This window comes from Panicum virgatum, chromosome 5N, assembly GCF_016808335.1.
Source record: "Panicum virgatum strain AP13 chromosome 5N, P.virgatum_v5, whole genome shotgun sequence".
NCBI lineage: Eukaryota > Viridiplantae > Streptophyta > Magnoliopsida > Poales > Poaceae > Panicum > Panicum virgatum.
In genome coordinates, this window is record NC_053149.1 from 29,517,785 (window position 1) to 29,537,711 (window position 19,927).

The window sequence follows — 19,927 nt, forward strand, 5'->3', positions numbered from 1 at the left end:
TCCTTGTCCTTGAGCATCTAGTGAGTTTAGGTTTGGCTTTGTGCTTTTGCTCATTAGAATTGTGTAGGAGCTCCCCCCCCCGGTTTGTGAAGTACTAGTGCTTAGGCTTGTATGACTTGGCATTAGAATTGTTAGGAGAGCTCTTACTAGCTTGGCACTCCATTTGCTTTGGGTAGGATCCTTTTTGGAGGTGCCTTAGAGTCATAGTTAGAGGGGTGAAGTCTTGGCTGAGCTAATAGTTTCAATTCCGCATAAGTTTCGGTTAACCGGCGCAATTAGTTTTAGAAAGGACTATTCACCCCCCTCTAGTCCGCCATCTCGACCCTACAAGTGGTATCAAAGCCGAGGTCTCTCATTTGTGGTCCTTACCGACCCGAGAGGATGGCGACTTATGGGCTAGATGTTGAGTGTCCACATATTTTTGATGGCACACACTTTGCACGGTGGAGAAATTGGATGACATGCAATTTTAAATTTATTTGTCCTCAAATGTGGTGGATGGTGGATGTAGGTTTTTCTCATGTGTTAGATGAAGGAAATCTAACTCCAACACAAGAGAAATGCCTAGATCTAGACATCCAAGCTATTAACATCTTGTTTAGATCTTTGCATAATTGCATTCTTGGTGAGATCATGGACAAGGAAACCGCCCATGAAATTTGGAGTTATCTAAATGAGAAATATGGGGCGGCCTCCGATGATCATGATAATTATAAGACCAAGGAGGAAGTGCATGAGGATGATGAGCACATCCATGACATGGTGGTTGTGGAAGATTGCTCCACCTCATTGTCAAGTGATGATGATAATCAATCTACAACAAGTTGACTTGACATGATTGATGATGATGATGATGATTCAAGTGTTGCAAATTATGATTCTACTCCAAGCACACTTGATGATCAAGTTGGCTCATGCACGGATGATATTGCTACGTCAAGCTTATCTCCATCGCCACATTGCTTCATGTCACAAGGTGACATAAAGGTATCAAATTGCAATGTGATTGATCTTAATTCATATGATGAGCTCTTGAGTAGATATGCTAACTTGACCAAATTATTTGAGGAAGTGTTAGCCAAAACAATCAAATTTGAAAAACAAAACTCTTTTCTCAAAGACACATGTGAACAACAAAAGCATCTACTTTATGTCATAAGTTGTTCACATGAGGAGCTAAAATTGACTCATGAGAAGCTTAGTGTTGCTCATGAGAATTTGGTATTAGACCATGTTTTACTCACTAGCAAGTTTTCTAGTAAAGTAGTTAAAACTAGTGAGAGCTCATCACATGGGTCAAAAGATCAATTGCAAAATGTTGCTAACCCTTGTGATGTAGGCAAGAAACACGTATCCACCTCATGTGATGATTTATTGTCTATGCCATGTACTTCACATATAGATGCTTGTTCTTCTTCTACTATGCAATATGAGACTAACCTTGTAGAAGAAAATAAAGAGCTCCAAAGTCAAGTGAAGTATTTGAGCAACAAGATAGAGAGATGGACAAAATCAAAAGTCACACTTGAAAGCATAATAAAAAGCCAAAGAAGCTTCGGTGACATGAGTGGCATTGGTTCCAACAAGAGTAAATTCAAAGGCAAGAAATGGGGCAAGAATAAATATAATAGGAAGATGAAGAAGCAAGAAGAAATAAAGCTATCTCATTTCATGTGCTTTCAATGCCATGAAATGGGACACTTTGCAAATGGTTGCCCCAACAAAGAAAAGCTCAAATTGAAGAAGGAAGAAGAGAAGCTTAAACATGTCAAATGCTTCAAGTGCCGTATTTGGGGTCACCTCACCTCAATGTGTCCAATCAAGCAATTGGTGAAGCAACAAGAACCTCAACCAAAGCCACAAGTTGAGCAAGAGAAGGTACCCCAACCTCAAGTCAAGATCAACCATGATGATCAAGTTGATGACTTGAAGATGATGAAAAAGAGAACAAGAAGGGGTGGCAAGGCAAGAGCAAGGCATCCAACTCACATTCAAGGTGCCAAGATGTTGAGCAAGAACAAGATCCAAGAGAAGAATCCACATACTCACATCAAGTGCTATAGTTGTGCAATATTGGGTCACCTAGCTTCGGGTTGCCCAAACAAGCTTGAGAAGAAGGCTCAAGCAAACAATGAGAAGCAAGACAATGAGAAGCATCAAATGAGTAAGGAAGAAAAGGCTCAACAAAAGAGAAGATGCTACTTATGCCGGGAAAAGGGACACATGGTTTATTCATGTCCCTTAGGTAACAATTCTAAGCCTATTTCAATTGATGCAAATATTATGCTTAGAAAGGATGGTAATGGTACCTCATTTGTTACTATTGCAAAACATCCCGCTATTCATACTAAGGCATTGCCAAAGTATGTTGCTCCTAACTTGAGAGGACCCAACCTAGTTTGGGTACCATCAAAACATGGATGAATGTGTGTAGGTACCAAAGGCATTGGGAGCTTGATTCAAATTAAATTCTTATTTTTGATCTTATGATTGGATCAAGGAATTGAAGTTTTCTACCAGTAGTGGTTTTTGGTTCGGGGCTCATGGACTGCGGACGGTCCGCTCTTGGTGTTTTCAGGAGGATCCTGACAGCCAGACTTATCATCAGCTACAAAGATATATCTCTAGTTGATCACATTCATTTGGGTGCATATGAGATGTTTGAATTGGATATATATGCTCTTGTTGCTTGCTACAAGATGATTGAATAGATTAAATGGTTAGTAATCAAAATTGAGTTAGTTTGAATGGATAAGATCATGAGATGACATTCAGTATGAGATATGATTAGATATATGTCTTGTGAGTTTATTCAAATAAGTTGACATCAAGTTTGATTCAATTTGATGAAGTATAGCTCAATTGCTCAAAATCTGTCCTTTATTGAAAATCTGAGTAAGCTGAGAAGATAGCCATGGTTGGATGATCAAATATATTTGGATTGGATTGAAATTTGGTGTGCATTCCCTACACTTATGATACTAGTTGATCTACAAATTTCATGAGAATATGATGAGGGATACTTCGGTTTTGGAGTGGATCTTGTCAATGCATGTGCAGCAGTTTTCAGCATACACCTATGAGTGAAGATGTGAAATCTGGTAGCAATCTAGAAATGCATTGAAGCTCAAATTTTTATGGCTGCTGTATGACTTAGTGTCACACATCTCCACAAAAATTCGTGGCAATTCAACTTGTACTTTGAGAGATTTGATGTATTCTTTGAGAAGTACAAAATCTGTCATAAAAGTGACAAATATTGGATTGATCTTGAGTCACTTAAATTGAAAGGTCCTCAAGTTGGAATCATCTTTACAAGTGATTGAGGAACCTAGGTTTGGTTTTGAAATGATCTAGAAGCATGACGAGTATTGGGTACAAGGCCATTTGACTGAGAAGTATTTTTGGCACACTTTTGGTACTCAAATTGAGAATCAAGACCAACCTCAAGTAGAAAGAAAAGGACTTAGAGCAGACTTCAAAATTACTCATCATGACAAGTCCATTGTTTGATCAATTAATTAAAATTCATTTCAAGTGAGTGTCAAGAATGGTTCTTGGAGATATCACTTCTCTCTGGAGAGGGGAGAGCCACCCAAGAGTGGGATTGACAAGCAAGGTGCTTGGAAGGCCAATATGAAAGTGGTGATCTAGAATCATTGGAGATGCTTAGTTGAAGATATCAAATGGGTTGATCAAGAAAAGCAAGTAACACCCAAAGTAGAGATATTCATGAAAATACAAGTGATATTCAAATGGTATTCTCTCATGCAAGCAAAAATCAAAGAGATGGAGCAAGCCAACCACAACAAGATAGTGTATTTGATGATAAGTGGTATTCATTTCATATGGGTGAAGAATGATTTTCATATTGATATTCATTGTCTTCACCAAGCTATTATAATTGGACTTCATGATGCTAGTTGGAGAGCTAAATTGGAATCTAATGACTATCCTCTACTCTAACATAGCAAGGTGAAATTGCTTGACATATGCATTCATACTATGCGAAGGACATGATTAGTGCATATAGTCATATATAGTGATCATTCATGAAAAATAAAATAATTTTAAATGTTTTATGATGCCACTGTTGCTTCTATACTTGATATGATCTAGTGGTAACATATGACATGTTCATGAGCTAGTAAACCCAAGTAGTTGATCTAGAAAATGAGCTTTCAAGTGTTTAACTCAACATTGTCAAGATAACCCTTAGAATGAGGTGTGAAGAAGCTTGTCATTGGTTCAAACCGAGTTGAATTATTTGGGCAAGTAGTCTAGATCAAGTCAAAGAGAAAGAAGCTCATGGAAACAATCTAGTTCAAGAATTGGTTATCAATGTCAAATTCAACAAAGTGGTCCATCATGATTTTACAATTGTTACTAGATTCAACAAAAGGTATATCATTGTATCTCTACAAGTGATATACATGGTCATACAAGTTGTATTCATTCAAGTAGATCTAGTGCAACAATGGTGGTTCCACAAGTGATCCTCAACTTTAAGTGATCAATTCAAATCAAGAAAGCTACCCACATCAAGAAAAGCTCAAGATTCAAGTAGATTGACAAACACTTTGACATAGGGGGAGGAGCCCCACTACAACGTATCAAGGTCAAGAATCCTACTAGTGTCCTACATGTGGCATTTCAAGGTGGTCTTTATGCTTCCACATGTTGTTATTACAAGTGGTGTCAATTCTAATTAACTTGAAAGTATCCATAAAAAATGAAGATTCAAGACTCAACCATCTACCCAAGTCCAACTCTTTGTATCAAACCACAAACGCTTCATATGATTGCCTACAAGGGGTATTCAAGTGGTAACCCTATAAGTACAAGAGGTACAGCTTCAAGTGATAGCCATTGATCTTCACATGGCCAAGTTCATGTGGTTTCGGCCCTTTTTTTTATGGTCATTGATGACAAAGGGGAGAGGAATGAACAAAGATATGAATTATCCTTGGATGACAAAGGGGGAGATGAGATGAGAGTGCAATCATGGACATGGATCAAGAGGAGTAATATTGAGGAGGATCAATATTCTTGGACAAGAGGAGCACACAAGTAGGGGGAGCAAGCTCATGAACTTAGTTGTTTGCATTTGATATGTGCATGCATTTGATATGTGCATATTCATGTGCTTGCTTGCATTTGCATAATTTTTAAAATTTATATATGCATTGCTTGTGTGTGATGTATGCTAGTCATAGAACTTGATTGATGATTTGATAACTAGCATGCATAGATTGTAGCTAGACATTTTTTTACAAGTGAATCAAGAGCTTTGCTAATATTGTTGATCTCATGAGGTATCTTGAGTTTTTGATGAATGTCTAGTTACTCGGTGATGCTAAGGAATGAACTTCAAAGATACAACTCAAATTGGTATCACGCTTCAAAGATTTATCCTATATACCTTAGCATCACTTAGTAGTGATAACAATCCCACAAATTTCATATTTATGCATGTGTGTGAGTTTAAAACCAAATCTCTTGAGCACACATGTAGTTGGAGTTATCACTACCAAGTCGGATTTTTATGGTGCTTATCCAATCTTTTACAAGTGGTCTTAATGGTGGATAAGAAACATAAAATCCATACCAAGTTAGCTATTTACACGTGTGTGTGAAGTGCTAGCTTGGAATATGCTTAATTTCCATATCTTCGTAGAGTTGTCATCAATTACCAAAAAGGGGGAGATTGAAAGGCCCTTGTTTGGTTTTGGTAATTGAGTGACAACTTAGGTGGACTAATAAGTGTTTATGTTGAGATACACAGGAGATTAGTCCACACAAAGACACTAGTATGAGCAACATGTGACATGGAGGAGAAATGGCTAAGGGTTGATGCTATGCTCATATAGTGTGATCGAGGAGCTCATTGCATATGAGACATGACATGTAGTTATGTGACAAAGTGGAGAAGATCAAGACAAGCCTTGGCTTGATGGACCGGTTGCAATGCAGAAGGGCAAATCAAGGCTTTGAAGCGAGAGACCGCGAGGCGGTGAAGCTTGGGCAAGATTTGGCGCCGATGCACCGAGGCAACGGTGAAGAGCGAGCAAGGTCAAGATCGATGGACCAAAGAGTTCATGTGATGATATAGAGTGGATCATATCATTTAAGAAAGATCAAGCCAAGTGTTGACTCATGATGATGATCAAAAGGCTTGATGGAGTTTGGTGCTAGTGTGGCATCAACATCTGGGTAGATGAAATGGAATGCGCAAGGCAAAGGTATGACTTGTAGGGCATTTTATTTCACCGGTCAAAGGTTGTGTAGAGAAGTGCATGACCGGATTTAGGATAGATGGCCGTACTATCAAGAGGGGTAAACTTGTTTGCATATCGGTCATCTAGTGCCACTTGAGCGATCTAACATTGCGATGTTGCTAGGATCGAGTGGCGTGGTGAGATCAAGTGAAAATCCTTTGAAAATGTTTGTGAAATGCTAACACACATGCACATGGTTTTGTTCACGTGGTGTTGTTGCCACATTTACAAAGGAGAAAGAGTTGGAGTTGATATTTATCAACTTGGGGAAGCAAGAAAGGCTTTTCGGTGTTCTTCGGAGATTAGGTTGGCTCTTGTAGTGAAATACTGCTTTGATCCATTGTGTTTTGGATCAAATATTCAGTTGGATTGTGTAGCCCTCTGAATAAGTTTTCCATAGAGTCCAAGATCACCAAATTTGGACATTGGAGCTAAGAGTTATGGCCGTTTTACCGAGGTACATTTCTGCTGGAAATAGACCTGCGGACGTTCCGCTCATGGGGGCGGACGGTCCACCGTTATCTCGGATGAGCTCGAACAGAACCATTTTTGGCTCTGTTGGTGGTCCAAAATGAACTGCGGACCGTTCGGTCCATGGGGGCGGACGGTCCGCCTTTAAAAGCTGAAATGGGCGCAGAAATTTGGTAGTTCTGTCTTGGGTGTCCAATTTGTACCGCGGACGGTCCGCCCCTGGGGATAGGACAGTCCACCGGTCACTTCCAGATTTAGTCAGAGACGTTTGCAAATCGGTTGGTTCAAAGTTTTGAACCGCGGACGGTCCGCCCCAGGTGTGCGGACAGTCCGCCCGGGGCTCTAACGGTCGACTCTGACACATAATCATTGCAGTTCTAGCCGTTGGTTTTGAATGGCGGACAGTTCGGTTTTTGTGAGGCGGACAGTCCGCGAAAACTCTGTTTTCACGGGATTTGAGTGTAACGGCTAGTTTGGGGCCTCCCTCTATAAATAGAGGGTGTGGCCGGCAATTTGAGGCGGCTGAGCACCTTGGGGACTTGGTGTCCATGTGTGAGAGTGCTTGAGAGCCCTCTACTCACTCTAACTTGATATTAATCATTCGATCGAGTGAGAGAGCGATTCTAGTGTGATTGCTTTGAGAGATTGCATCAAGTGGCACTAGGTGATCGTGTTGCAAGCCGGTGTGCTTGTTACTCTTGGAGGTTCCCACCTCCTAGACGGCTTGGTGGCAAGAGGCTCCGTTGAAGCCCGCAAGAAGATTGTGCGGTGCTCCGGAGAAGAGATTGTGAGGGGTATTGTGCTCACCCCGCGGGAGCCGCGAAGAGCAACTCTAGTTGAGCGAGACGTGAAGAGCAACAAGTGGTCCGGCCGGATCATGTGCTAGAGCTCGGTGTGAGCACTCCACGTGGGAGAGTGTGACTTGAGAGTCACCACTAGCAAGAGGATCGGCGGCAACCTTGGAGCTTGTCTCAACGGGGATTAGCTTGGTGGCAACCAAGTGAACCTCGGGATAAAAATCACCGTGTCAATCTTGTCTACTCTTTTCGGTGGTTTGCTTTCTCCAAATCACAAGCCTTGTATTTACTTTCATCTATATCTTGTGCTTGTGTAGTTGCTCCTAGTGTAACTAGTTAGCTTGTGTAGCTTAATTAGTTGCTCTTGCTTAGATTGTGTAGCTAAGCAAGTTGAGCTCTTGGATTTGTATTGTGTATCCTTGTCCTTGAGCATCTAGTGAGCTTAGGTTTGGCTTTGTGCTTTTGCACATTAGAATTGTGTAGGAGCTCCCCCCAGTTTGTGAAGTAGTAGTGCTTAGGCTTGTATGACTTGGCATTAGAAGTGTTAGGGGAGCTCTTACTAGGTTGGCACTCCATTTGCTTTGTGTAGGATCCTTTTTGGAGGTGCCTTAGAGTCATAGTTAGAGGGGTGAAGTCTTGGCTGAGCTAATAATTTCAATTCCGCATAAGTTTCGGTTAACCGGCGCAATTAGTTTTAGAAAGGACTATTCACCCCCTCTAGTCCGCCATCTCGACCCTACAAGTGGTATCAAAGCCGAGGTCTCTCATTTGTGGTCCTTACCGACCCGAGAGGATGGCGACTTATGGGCTAGATGTTGAGTGTCCACATATTTTTGATGGCACACACTTTGCACGGTGGAGAAATTGGATGACATGCAATTTTAAATTTATTTGTCCTCAAATGTGGTGGATGGTGGATGTAGGTTTTTCTCATGTGTTAGATGAAGGAAATCTAACTCCAACACAAGAGAAATGCCTAGATCTAGACATCCAAGCTACTAACATCTTGTTTAGATCTTTGCATAATTGCATTCTTGGTGAGATCATGGACAAGGAAACCACCCATGAAATTTGGAGTTATCTAAATGAGAAATATGGGGCGGCCTCCGATGATCATGATAATTATAAGACCAAGGAGGAAGTGCATGAGGATGATGAGCACATCCATGACATGGTGGTTGTGGAAGATTGCTCCACCTCATGGTCAAGTGATGATGATGATAATCAATCTACAACAAGTTGACTTGACATGATTGATGATGATGATGATGATTCAAGTGTTGCAAATTATGATTCTACTCCAAGCACACTTGATGATCAAGTTGGCTCATGCACGGATGATATTGCTACGTCAAGCTTATCTCCATCGCCACATTGCTTCATGTCACAAGGTGACACAAAGGTATCAAATTGCAATGTGATTGATCTTAATTCATATGATGAGCTCTTGAGTAGATATGCTAACTTGACCAAATTATTTGAGGAAGTGTTAGCCAAAACAATCAAATTTGAAAAACAAAACTCTTTTCTCAAAGACACATGTGAACAACAAAAGCATCTACTTTATGTCAATCTACTTTATGTCATAAGTTGTTCACATGAGGAGCTAAAATTGACTCATGAGAAGCTTAGTGTTGCTCATGAGAATTTGGTATTAGACCATGCTTTACTCACTAGCAAGCTTTCTAGTAAAGTAGTTAAAACTAGTGAGAGCTCATCACATGGGTCAAAAGATCAATTGCAAAATGTTGCTAACCCTTGTGATGTAGGCAAGAAACATGGGTCAACACGACAAGGGCTTCTTCAATCGTGGAGGAAGATGCTGCAACGGTAACGCCGCTGCGCGAAGATCTGCTCAAGCCAACAGCAATTACTCCAGCACTCACGCGACTCATCGCGGACAGGATGGACCCATCATGGTGACGGCGTTCTGTCCTTGCTATGGCTTGTAGTCCTATCCTTGTGGTGACGACGGTTCCTTTTCACCAAAGTACACACCGGCAACGCCACCGAACTCTCCAACTCCGACCACGCCGCCAGAATTCCTCCTCAGAGGCATGATTGTCGTACGTTGTGGAGCCCTGCACTTCTCCACGACCATAGGAAGCTCCAGCAACATCACCCCGGAAACTCCGCCCCCACCACCGCCTTCCTTGGCTGCCGGCCACCCAACTGCATCATCAAGACCGGGCACGTCCTAGCCGAGATGAGCAGCAGCGGCGCTGCCCGACGCCCCCCACTATCAGGTGAGGGGGAGGATTGAGCAGAGCGGGTGAGACGGGATCTAAGAGGAGGCGGGCGGCGGCGTGCGGTGGGTGATGGTGCGATGCGCGCAACGTGGCACACCAGCTGACCACAGTGGCGGTGCATCAGCTTGGTGGCGACGGACTGACACGGTGGCATAACGACGCGGTGGTAGAGTAGCGGAGGCGGCATCTACGCAGCGGTGTGACGCCGGCGGATCGGCTGGGCAGCGACGGCAGGACCAGGTTAGGGTTTAACCCTAACCGGTGCCCAAGCCGGGCATTCTAGGCCGTGGCAAGCTGGGCCGCACCGACCAAACATGCGCACTGGCCTGCTCGCCAAACCCCGCCTACCCCCCTTGGACTCAAAGCGGCGGTGGGCTGAAACCGAGGTTGTCTCGGCCCACCACCCAATTATCTTTATTATTTCTAGTATTTAAATTTGAGCAAGAAATTTTACATTTCAGTCCATGAACTTTGAACAGTTTACATTCTGTGAATAATCAGAGACATTATATTTGCTTTCAGCACCCTGTAATTCTCTGTTTTCCATATATGTTTTTATTTCAGCAATTTATGCATTCCTATGTTCTTTAATATTATAAATACTATGCAAAGTTAATTTCCAAGCTCTGCTTTATTTATTCAATACAAAAATTCCTTCTAAATTGGAACAATTCTTTCAGGTATGAGAAATATGGATTTACGTATGCCTCAGCATTGCGATAATCCCTCCTACTCAAAATTCTCTACCAAAACTGAAGGAAATTTAAGTTATTATTTGAGTTCATTTTGAATTCACAAAATTGCATAAATATACCATAATTTCTCAAAAGTTTTGGCTATCATAATGTAGGTGAGATGGCAACCAAGAGTTTGATACCCTCGCTCTTGATGGTTCCAATTTCCTTTCTTGGGCGATGGACCTCAAAGTGAATCTATCGACACTTGGACTATACATATGTATATATGAAATAGTAGCTGGGATTGTTACCCCTCAAGCATGTCTAATTACTCCGCCTTAAAAGAAATGAGGAATCATATCCATCCGGATTTGAAAATGGAGTACATGTATGAGGAGGATCCATGTGCTTTATGGACACCTCTGAAAAATCGATATGAACAACACAAAGTTATTATGCTCGCAGAGGCAATGCATGAGTGGAACCACTTACGTCTACAAGATTTCAAAACTGTAGACGAGTTCAACCATGTTGTTCATAAGATATGCTCTAAGCTCTGGTTTTGTGAGAAAGAACCTTCTGAAGCAGAGAAAATTGAGAAGACTTCGTCTACAATGCTTCCGTCAGAAAGGATAATTACTCAACAATATCTTGAGAAGGATTTCATAGAATATTCTTCACTCATTCAAACATTGAAACAGACAGAAAAGAGCCATGAGCTCACCGTGTGGAATTCAAATCAGCACCCATTGGACACTGCACCACTGCCTGCAGTACATGCAAATGCGAAGAAGAATGGTTCAACATGAACGCACAATCTGGAAATTCCTCAGGTAAGGGTAAACAAAAGAGAGCCAGAAAGCCACGTGCAAATGTCCAAAAGGGGAAAGGCATTTCTAAGCCCAAAAATGATAATAGCTGAGCATCTTGTTGAACTATACATGAAGCCCATGGATCAGAAGCATGAAGCACACTTCGTTTTTCAAGTGCTGGACTGAAGCTATGGACCCTATCCCTCAAGGAGCGGGACCGAGCAACACCAAGACTCCGCCAAATGAAGAAGGCTCTCTGGACATCGACGACATGCTTGTGGATTTCTCTTCCAACAATATTTTTGGAGACCTCAAATAGGCTCCATATATTTAATATTTAAATTTGCAAAAGTATCTCTTGTAATAAAGACATGATGTTGCTACATTTTTATCAATTTTAATGATGCACATGTTTTTAAATATATTTCTATGTACTTTATATATTTTGCATTTATTGTTATGAATTTAAATTATGCATTATATAGATTGTTATGGGAGTCAATCCAATGGAAGAAGAGATGTGCCTAGTGGATAGTTGTACCACTAACACTATACTTGAGGAAGTCAAATTTTTCCAAACTCTCACCAATAGAGAAGGACAAATTTTGACCATCGCGGGACATGATGCTATGATTGTTGGTTCCGGCAGGGTGACTATCATACTTCCAATGGGTACATAAATACATATCCAGGAAGCATTATTATATCCTGATTCAACATGTTACTAAGTTATAGAGATATCCGAAAAAATGGGATTCATGTGGAAACATACGAAGAACATAGTGAGGAGTTCCTCCTCTTTACCAAAGATATTGGATATGGCAAACAAACACTTGAAAAGGTGCCTTCTCTCCCGTCTGGATTGTACTACACTGTTGGCGTTTCTTACGCTTAATAGAATATGGATTCCGCAAGTGCATAGAATCGCCACTGTAGCACTTCACCTTGGAGTATTCCAGGGTATAATATATTTCCTTAGGGAAGCACTATGGATAAAGAGTATCGAAGAATCAAATGACAAACTTTACTAGAGATATCAACCAACTAACTTAGTGGGGGTAAGCCTGATATGATAGATAAGATAATGGCCAACGATGACCGTCTGACACAGGAGACTCTAATCCTTAGAGAGGTAAGCAGCTGGGAGGACAACGAGCGAGAAAAACTCCTAAAACACTTCTAAACTATCAAGCTAGCCTCTCTAGACTAAACCTTGCTTCTAACTAGTTATCGGGAACCTAGAGCTTACTTCGGCTGCTAGAATAGGAAGAACTTCAGAAAGGGATGAGAGGGGAGTCCAATGGCAACCTGCAACTACTTCTATGAAAACTCCCGAACGTGGTGGACTACAAAGGACGGATAGGGCTGTCACCACCTACCGACTACCACAACAGTTCTGTGGGGGTGGAACACACTTTCTAGGTAACACTAAGCCCAAACACCACGTCCGTACTCGGTGTTAGGATTTCTCTTGTCGCGAACAAGAGAAATCCCCCTCAACCTAGAGCACTAACTTGAGATACTCTAGTCCAAGCGAGAAAACCCTTGAGGTAAGATCCCGATAAACAAGATAGGTACAACACCTAAGCTAGAGAAATTACTTCCGCACACAAGCAAGATAACTTGGAGAGATAAATAAATGTGGCAAGTAAGCTGACTCGAAAAGATAAAGAAGATAACTAACTCCGGAATCCCGAGATAAGCTCGACTCGACTCTAACTCCTAGACTACCTACCTACTCTAGAAACTAACAATGAGAAGAGAGAACTCCTTTTGGTGTGTATCTCACAAGTGAGGATGGAGGGCCTATTTATACTTGCTAGAGGTCGGTATTTGGCCGAGGTGTCGATTGTACGCAAGAGGGTCGGTTGACGTAGCTTCCACGCGAAGATGAACTTGAGACGCTGCAAAGTGGGGACGGCCGGCCTCCCCTAGGCCGGCCGGCCTGGGATTCCCTCCGTTTGGCGCCGACCTTCTCGTGGACGCTTCTGATCTTCTCTAGATGATGGTGTGTGTTGTGTGGCTTCAAAGCTGAAAATTGTAGGCCTGCCGGCCTCTCCTAGGCCGGCCGGCCTAGGTCTGGCATATCTCGGCCTCCCGTTTCACCGACATCTTCATCCACATGTGTATGAAGTCCATAGTGGTGGTCCAGCCCAAAAGATTTCGGTAAGTGCTGCAAGTAGGTCTTTTCATCCATGTGCTAGGCCTTTCGGTCCATTTGATCAAACCAACTTGCAATCCTTGGTTTAGAGGCTTTGTACACATGTCTCTTCGCTCCTGTACCGAAGACGGGGCACACATAGTGGAGGTGCTAGGCCGGCCGGCCTGGGTTTGTCCCAGTTTTGCCTCATTTTTGGTATATTAGTTCCTGCAACCACAACTCATCCAAAACTTGTGGAATTTGTTAGAAATAAGTAAAATATGTATGGAACATGGTGTGAAGCTCATTTTATTCCCGAGAAGTTGACGGTCAAAATGGGAAATAATGGCCGTTAACATACACATACATCAAACTCATACCACATTTTGCATCCAAAGTGATTTTTCCTAATGTGGATACATTCAAAACTTGACATAAATGCCTTGGCCATCCTGGCATCGGCATGATGAGAAAAATCATAAGCAATTCATGTGGACATGGTATGAGTGACAGAAAATTCCCAAAAACCTTAGATTTTGTATGCACCTCATGTGCAACTGGGAAATCAATTTTGAGGCCCTCACACCTCAAAATAAAGGCTGAATGTAACACCCTAATTTAAATTCCAGCATTTAATAATAAATTTAATTGGTTTATTTAATTTTCTAAGGTTTATATGTCTAGTCTTGTATTTAATCTAAGTTTTGTTCCACAAGTAATTAAAATTTATCATAGGTTTAATTTTTTTTGTTGTTGCATCATGCTGGAGCATTGTTTTATTTGTTGAGTGCTTGTGTGAATTCAAATTCAAATTTGAATTCATTTGCCTTGAGTTTGAATTAGAATTAGCTTTAGAAAGGAAAAGAAATAGAAAGAGAAAGAAAACCCAAAACCCAAAACCCAAACTCAAACCCAATCTCGTGGCCCACTTCTCTCACTCAGCCCAGCTCCCACGCTCAAACCAGAGCCCACCCCATTTCAGTCCAGCGGCTCAACCCAAGCCGCCGGCCCAAACCAGCAGCACCCAGCCCGGTCCGCTCCCTCTTTCCCGCGGCCCAGTTAGCCCAGCCCGCTCCCACGGTTTCCCTTTCCCGCTCGGCCTTTCCATCCCGCTTCGGCCCAGTGTGCGCCCTCCTCTCCATTCGGCCTGCCCCGCGCCGCGCGACGCCCCCTCCCCGCGTGGCCCGCTCAACCGTTCAGCCCAGCGCATCGCCCTCCCCGCCCCGCTGCAACCCGGCTCCACACGCCAGCTCCACCCACTCGCGCCCGCGCGTCGCTCGCGTCGCCCACGAGTCGCTGACGCCGTGGCCCCACCCGCCAGGTCCGTCTCCCCCGCAGCGCAACGCCTGCGCCCGAATCTCGCCGAGATCGCCGGGATTTCCTTCTGCTGCCCCGCGCCGTGATCTCCGGCCCTCCCCTTTAAACGCCCGGCCTTCCCCGCACCTCGCTTTCCCATCCCGTAGCCACACCAAATCGTACCTGCCGCCTCCGCGCCGCTCTGCCCCGACTCACCGAGCTCCGCCGCCGCAGGTCCGCCTCCGAGCAATAGCTCGCCTCCGGTGACGCTTTGGCCCCCATGACCCCATGTTCGCCTCCGCAGCACCTCCCGGAGTCAGCCCGTGGGTCCAGGACGCTGGAACGGCACGTTTTCGACCGCGCCACCTCCTCCGACCGGCCTTCTCCGCTTGACCTCGCCGGCGACCCTCTTCCGCGTCACGCTCCGCCCGTTCCAAGACTCGGTGAGGACATCCTCCGCCCGCGCTCCCTTTTTGGCATGTTAGCGTAGCCCGTAGCCCTTGGCATCGCCTAGAGCACTCGCTCCGGCGAGCACCTTCGCTGCAGCGCCGCCCCTCGCCGTGGCGAGCCGCGCCCAACCCCTAATCGACCGTTCTGAGTGCCTAGGTGGATTAGCCACGCCGCGCACAAGCTCCACGGCCAAACAGCAGCCCAAAATACCGCTTGTTGCGCCAGGCCGCCCTCTCCGACGAGCTCCCGGCGAAGCGACGCCGCGGGTACTCAAGTCCGGCGAGTTCCGCCTCCACCCCGCGCCCAAAACCGCTAGAGCCGTTCGATCCAGAACCTGTGGTCAAGATTAGATCACCCCCCATTTAGATCCAGACCGCCAGATCGCGATCCAACGGCCAATATCCTAGGATACCGGTTCGGCCCGGGAGTTTTGCTAAAGAACCCCTCAGGTTTTCGACAATCAACCCGCGGTCCGTAATAGTTCAAAAATATTTCCAAATCCGCCCCTGCTTTTACGTTTTAGACCCTGCGTTTCTTTAAAATACAACCCACCGTCCAGCCTGGTAGTTTTTGCGAGTTAGACCCTGGAGTTAATGGTTAATTACGTTTAGGACCTCGGTTTTCACAGAAAACCCGCTGGAACTTAGTTTTTCTCGCAGATAAGCCCCTAAAACTTGTTTTTGGCCTAGATTATGCGTTTTAGCTCCGATTTAGGCGTTCTTTATGTCCACGCGATCGTTGTAACGCATAGAGTAGTTCTAGAGTAGTTTTGTGTGATGTTTTCATGTATTGTTGTACTGTTTCTTAGTTTTTGCTCTTGTTTGCATGTATGTGTATATGTGGACTTGTTTTGGCGTTGCGATCGTGAGTAGATGTTGAGCTACCGGAGAAGCATCAGTACCAGTACCAGGAGCCATCTTCTGAGCAGTTTGAGCAGCAGGAGAACTTTTGAGGAAGGCAAGTGTAACATGAACAACCTATCACTTTTAAATACATTTTCATACTGCATTTTAATACTGTATGCCTATAAGGACTTTCCTAGCCACTTTATATCCTTTATATATATCCTTTGGGTTGCATTTTGGTTAGTTGTGCTAGGTGCCGCGCTATAACACACTTGGTCCTTTTTAATTAATTTGATTAATGGTATATGCAACTTAATTCCGAGAGTGGCCCTCTGTGTGGCTTGAGTGGCTCACTTCTCATTAAAATTGGTTTTGTTAGAAACTTGGTTTAGGGGGCCAGCACGGTGCTTACTGCCTGGTTGGCCACTCTCCATAAGGACCGGTTCATAGAGCGACAACCTGGGACAACAGCGCTACCACAAGACTGGAATGAGACGGTCTTGGCTTACTAATTAGGCCATTTTGGTTCGGGAGTAACTTACCGACGGGGCAAGAGGGGAGTCGAGCCTCAATGGTGCCCAGGCTACGAGGCTTGGTGTGCGCACCCCTCGAGGTGGGTACCATCGTTGCATTGACTGAATCCTTAGCGGTTACACCTTACCAACGTGTCCTTTGTAACGGCCTCGTAGTGAGTCGCTAGTCATCTCACCTAAGGAAGTGTGATGAACAACTGGCGTAGCTCACGACTTGTGGGTAAAGATGTGCAACCTCTGCAGAGTGTAAAACTGGTATACTAGCCGTGCTCACGGTCATGAGCGGCCCAGATCCTCCTCTTGATTAGTGGGGTTAGCTCCTTCCGACGAGGGGGTGCCTCTCGGGGTTTTGGTATGGTTGTGGTTTGGTTCTCAGTAGTAACATGATTAATTCTGATTAATTACTATGTAACTTCGTTTATGGTAATTCACCAACTTGTAGTAAATAGTTTTAATAAATTTTTGCCAAGACTTAAAAGCTAATGCAGTCAGTCAGCCAACCTAGAGCCTCATAGTTTGTGTTATACTTGTTGAGTACAAGTTGTGTACTCACCCTTGCCCCTTCAATGTACATCTTAAGGGATGTAATTTCAGGTCTGCAGTCGTTCAGCTCTTTCCTCTGGACATCCAGTGACTGCCTCAAGTCTTGAACCTTTAATCAATTTGAAGGTTAGGAAAGTTCAGAAAACTTATACTATGGATCATCTGGATCATCATTTCTAAGAGAATATTACCATTTTCTCCTTCTCTTTTATATCCTTATGTGCAGCTTCCAAAGTCTTCCTCGAAGCAGCAACCTGATCATTAGCTGATTCGCAGCTCTTCATCAAGGAGCCCTTGTCAGCATTGAGTCGCTCATTGTCCTTACTTAATGTTTCATTTTCCCGAAGTATGGATATTTTTTCCTGCAATACGTTACAGAATTGAACGACCCTGTTTAGAAGTTTTAGATTTCCAAGTGAAAGCACAATATAAAGTAAAGCTTGAACTTTTGAAGTGACAAGGAAAAAGGTGGAAATGAAGTACAGAACTATGCCATGAACTTTGTCCTAGCCCAAAGTCATCAAATGGTAAAGGTTTTTGCTGATTGATGTTTAAATGTTTTATTCAGAATCTGTAATAAGCCATCAAGGTTTCCTATCAATAGCAGGAGGTTTCATGAAACAGGAAAGAGAAAATATCAGTGCATTATTTGTATTTTTCCGTGGCTGTATATGACACTGTAATGCATCAATCTGTAGTTTGAAATAAGATTCAAATTGATGTAAAAAGTTACCTCTGCAGCCTCTGCGGTAGATGAAAGATACTGATAGTAATAACGGCGAAGCGCATCAGGAACACAAGCTGAACTGTTTGGCCAGACATCAAGGTCTTGATCAGGAACCTGCAATAAGATGATTGAGAGTACAAGTCATTGGTAAGGAAATACTCCCTCTGATCAGAAATATTTTATTTTTTAATTAGAGTGATGAAATCAAATTTCATTAAGTTCCACCTCCAATATACATAGAACTATTTTCATTGGTCACATCAAAAGTACCATCCTTACTAAATTTTTTATAAAAGGTACAAGTATAATGGTGCAAAATATCAACGTCCATGAAAGATTTAAGAAAAAAATAACAAGCTGATACACATTGACATAAGTTACAATAGTACTCCCTCCCATCTACTTTTATAAGGCACACACGCATATCAAGATTCAAACTTTGCAATCTTGGACCAATAATTTGACTATTAATTTTTTATTTTTAAAATGTAAACATTATATGATCGGATTCGTAATCAAATATACTTACCACGATTATAAGTTTATAACCATAAGTGATATAATATATGATAAATGAATGGTCAAAGTGTTATTTGGAAGACCGTGCCATGGTATACTATGCCTTATAAAAATGGATGGAGGGAGTATAAGGAAAAAATGCACTACATAGATAATACAGACCTCCTCAATGAATGTCATGGCTGCAAGTCGATACCCTGCCAAAAGCAAGTATTCTTTTACAGCACAGTTAAGATCTTTTCGTTCATTATCCTTTAGAGGGCCCAATGCTGAAATTTTCAAATCCCGTTTGTCTGGTTGGCTAATGGATCCTTCCCGTGTAGAAGCACCCAAAAGGAGCCCTGTATGCCGAATTTGTGAATCATGTCACGCAAACTCAAAATGATCAGTTGATCACTGATCTGCTTATGAACCTCATAACACAAATGAATATAAGAGCACCTTATAAGTTGGAATATTTAATATTGACTTTCTTTATATTAAAAACATTTTTATATTGTGGTGCTCTGATAAGATATCAAATATCACTCGAGTATGGTTATGGGCATTAGTTTTGTTTGGCTAATGTGATAGATGACATTGCACACGCTTTTTGGTTGAGCTGAAAAGAAGTGCTTTTTACTGTAGCTGCTGCTGACCCAGCAGCGGGAGAGCAACCATTCATATATTAGCTTTCTGCATTCTCTGCATCATTCTAAAAAATCAATCTGCCTTTATGAAAAACAGAGATATTATGAATGGTATCATGGCATTGTGTCGGTACCCTACAGCTGGGGTACCCACTCCTATTGTGCCAAGACTCGCGTAGTTATCCGTAACTTCGCCCTAAGGAGCTGAGCAGGCAGACCCTTGGGGTCCAACTCCATCTCACCGGACCAACGGTCCCGGACCCGTCCCCGAGCGTGATGCGGGTCCGGTGTCACCACGTGTCCCAGAGGTGGAAATACTCTGCACCTGTGGCCGCGGACCCGGACCCCCGCAGGTGGGTCCGGGACCTCCACGTGCCATCCGGACTCCCGCAAATGGGTCCGGAACCTCCACGTGCCATCCGGACTCCCGCAGATGGGTCCGGGACCTCCACGTGACTATCCGGACCCCCGTGAGCTCTCGGCTCAGCTAGCTGCTCGGGAGGGGTCCGGAGCCGTGACGTGTCATGCAAACACGGGCGCGGGCGCAAGCCTTTCGCTGGAAGCTCCCTCACCCACCCGCATTAAGTGCGAGTGGTTGAGGCAGGCTCTGCTGCCTCTGGGCACGGGGCAACTTTTGTCAGTCCACACTGTGGATTGCTAGTTACCGAGGCGGCTCATCAGTTACCAAGACAAGCATTAAAGACTCAGCGCCGCGCGCATGGGCGACGAGTCATGATGACCAGCTACTGACTGGAGTAAGAGTGCATGCTGCTATAGTGGACTGAGTCAGTACTGCGGCGCTTCATCATGACCTCGACGCGCGGCTGCAGAGGCTAGACTCTACTCTGACAGGACAGCTCAAGACCATCCCTGGTCAGAAGCTACGCACGGAAGCCGACGACAAGATCTCCGGATCTGAGGCATTGAAGGCCAAATTGTAGTTTATAATACAATGCCGGGC

At 43.7% G+C, this 19,927-nt stretch overlaps 1 protein-coding gene across 2 annotated transcripts in view; it reads right to left on the reverse strand.

The window, feature by feature from the left end:
• LOC120673369 (RAB11-binding protein RELCH homolog) overlaps positions 1-19,927 on the reverse strand; it is a 29,461-nt gene that overhangs the window by 2,484 nt on the left and 7,050 nt on the right. For both annotated transcript variants that reach the window (XM_039954173.1, XM_039954174.1), the window contains 4 exons: positions 18,500-18,678; positions 17,825-17,932; positions 17,283-17,453; positions 17,102-17,200 (listed from right to left, as the gene is read on the reverse strand). In XM_039954173.1, the coding sequence (XP_039810107.1) occupies positions 17,102-17,200; positions 17,283-17,453; positions 17,825-17,932; positions 18,500-18,678 (557 nt within the window). The remainder of the gene's footprint in view (positions 1-17,101; positions 17,201-17,282; positions 17,454-17,824; positions 17,933-18,499; positions 18,679-19,927) is intronic.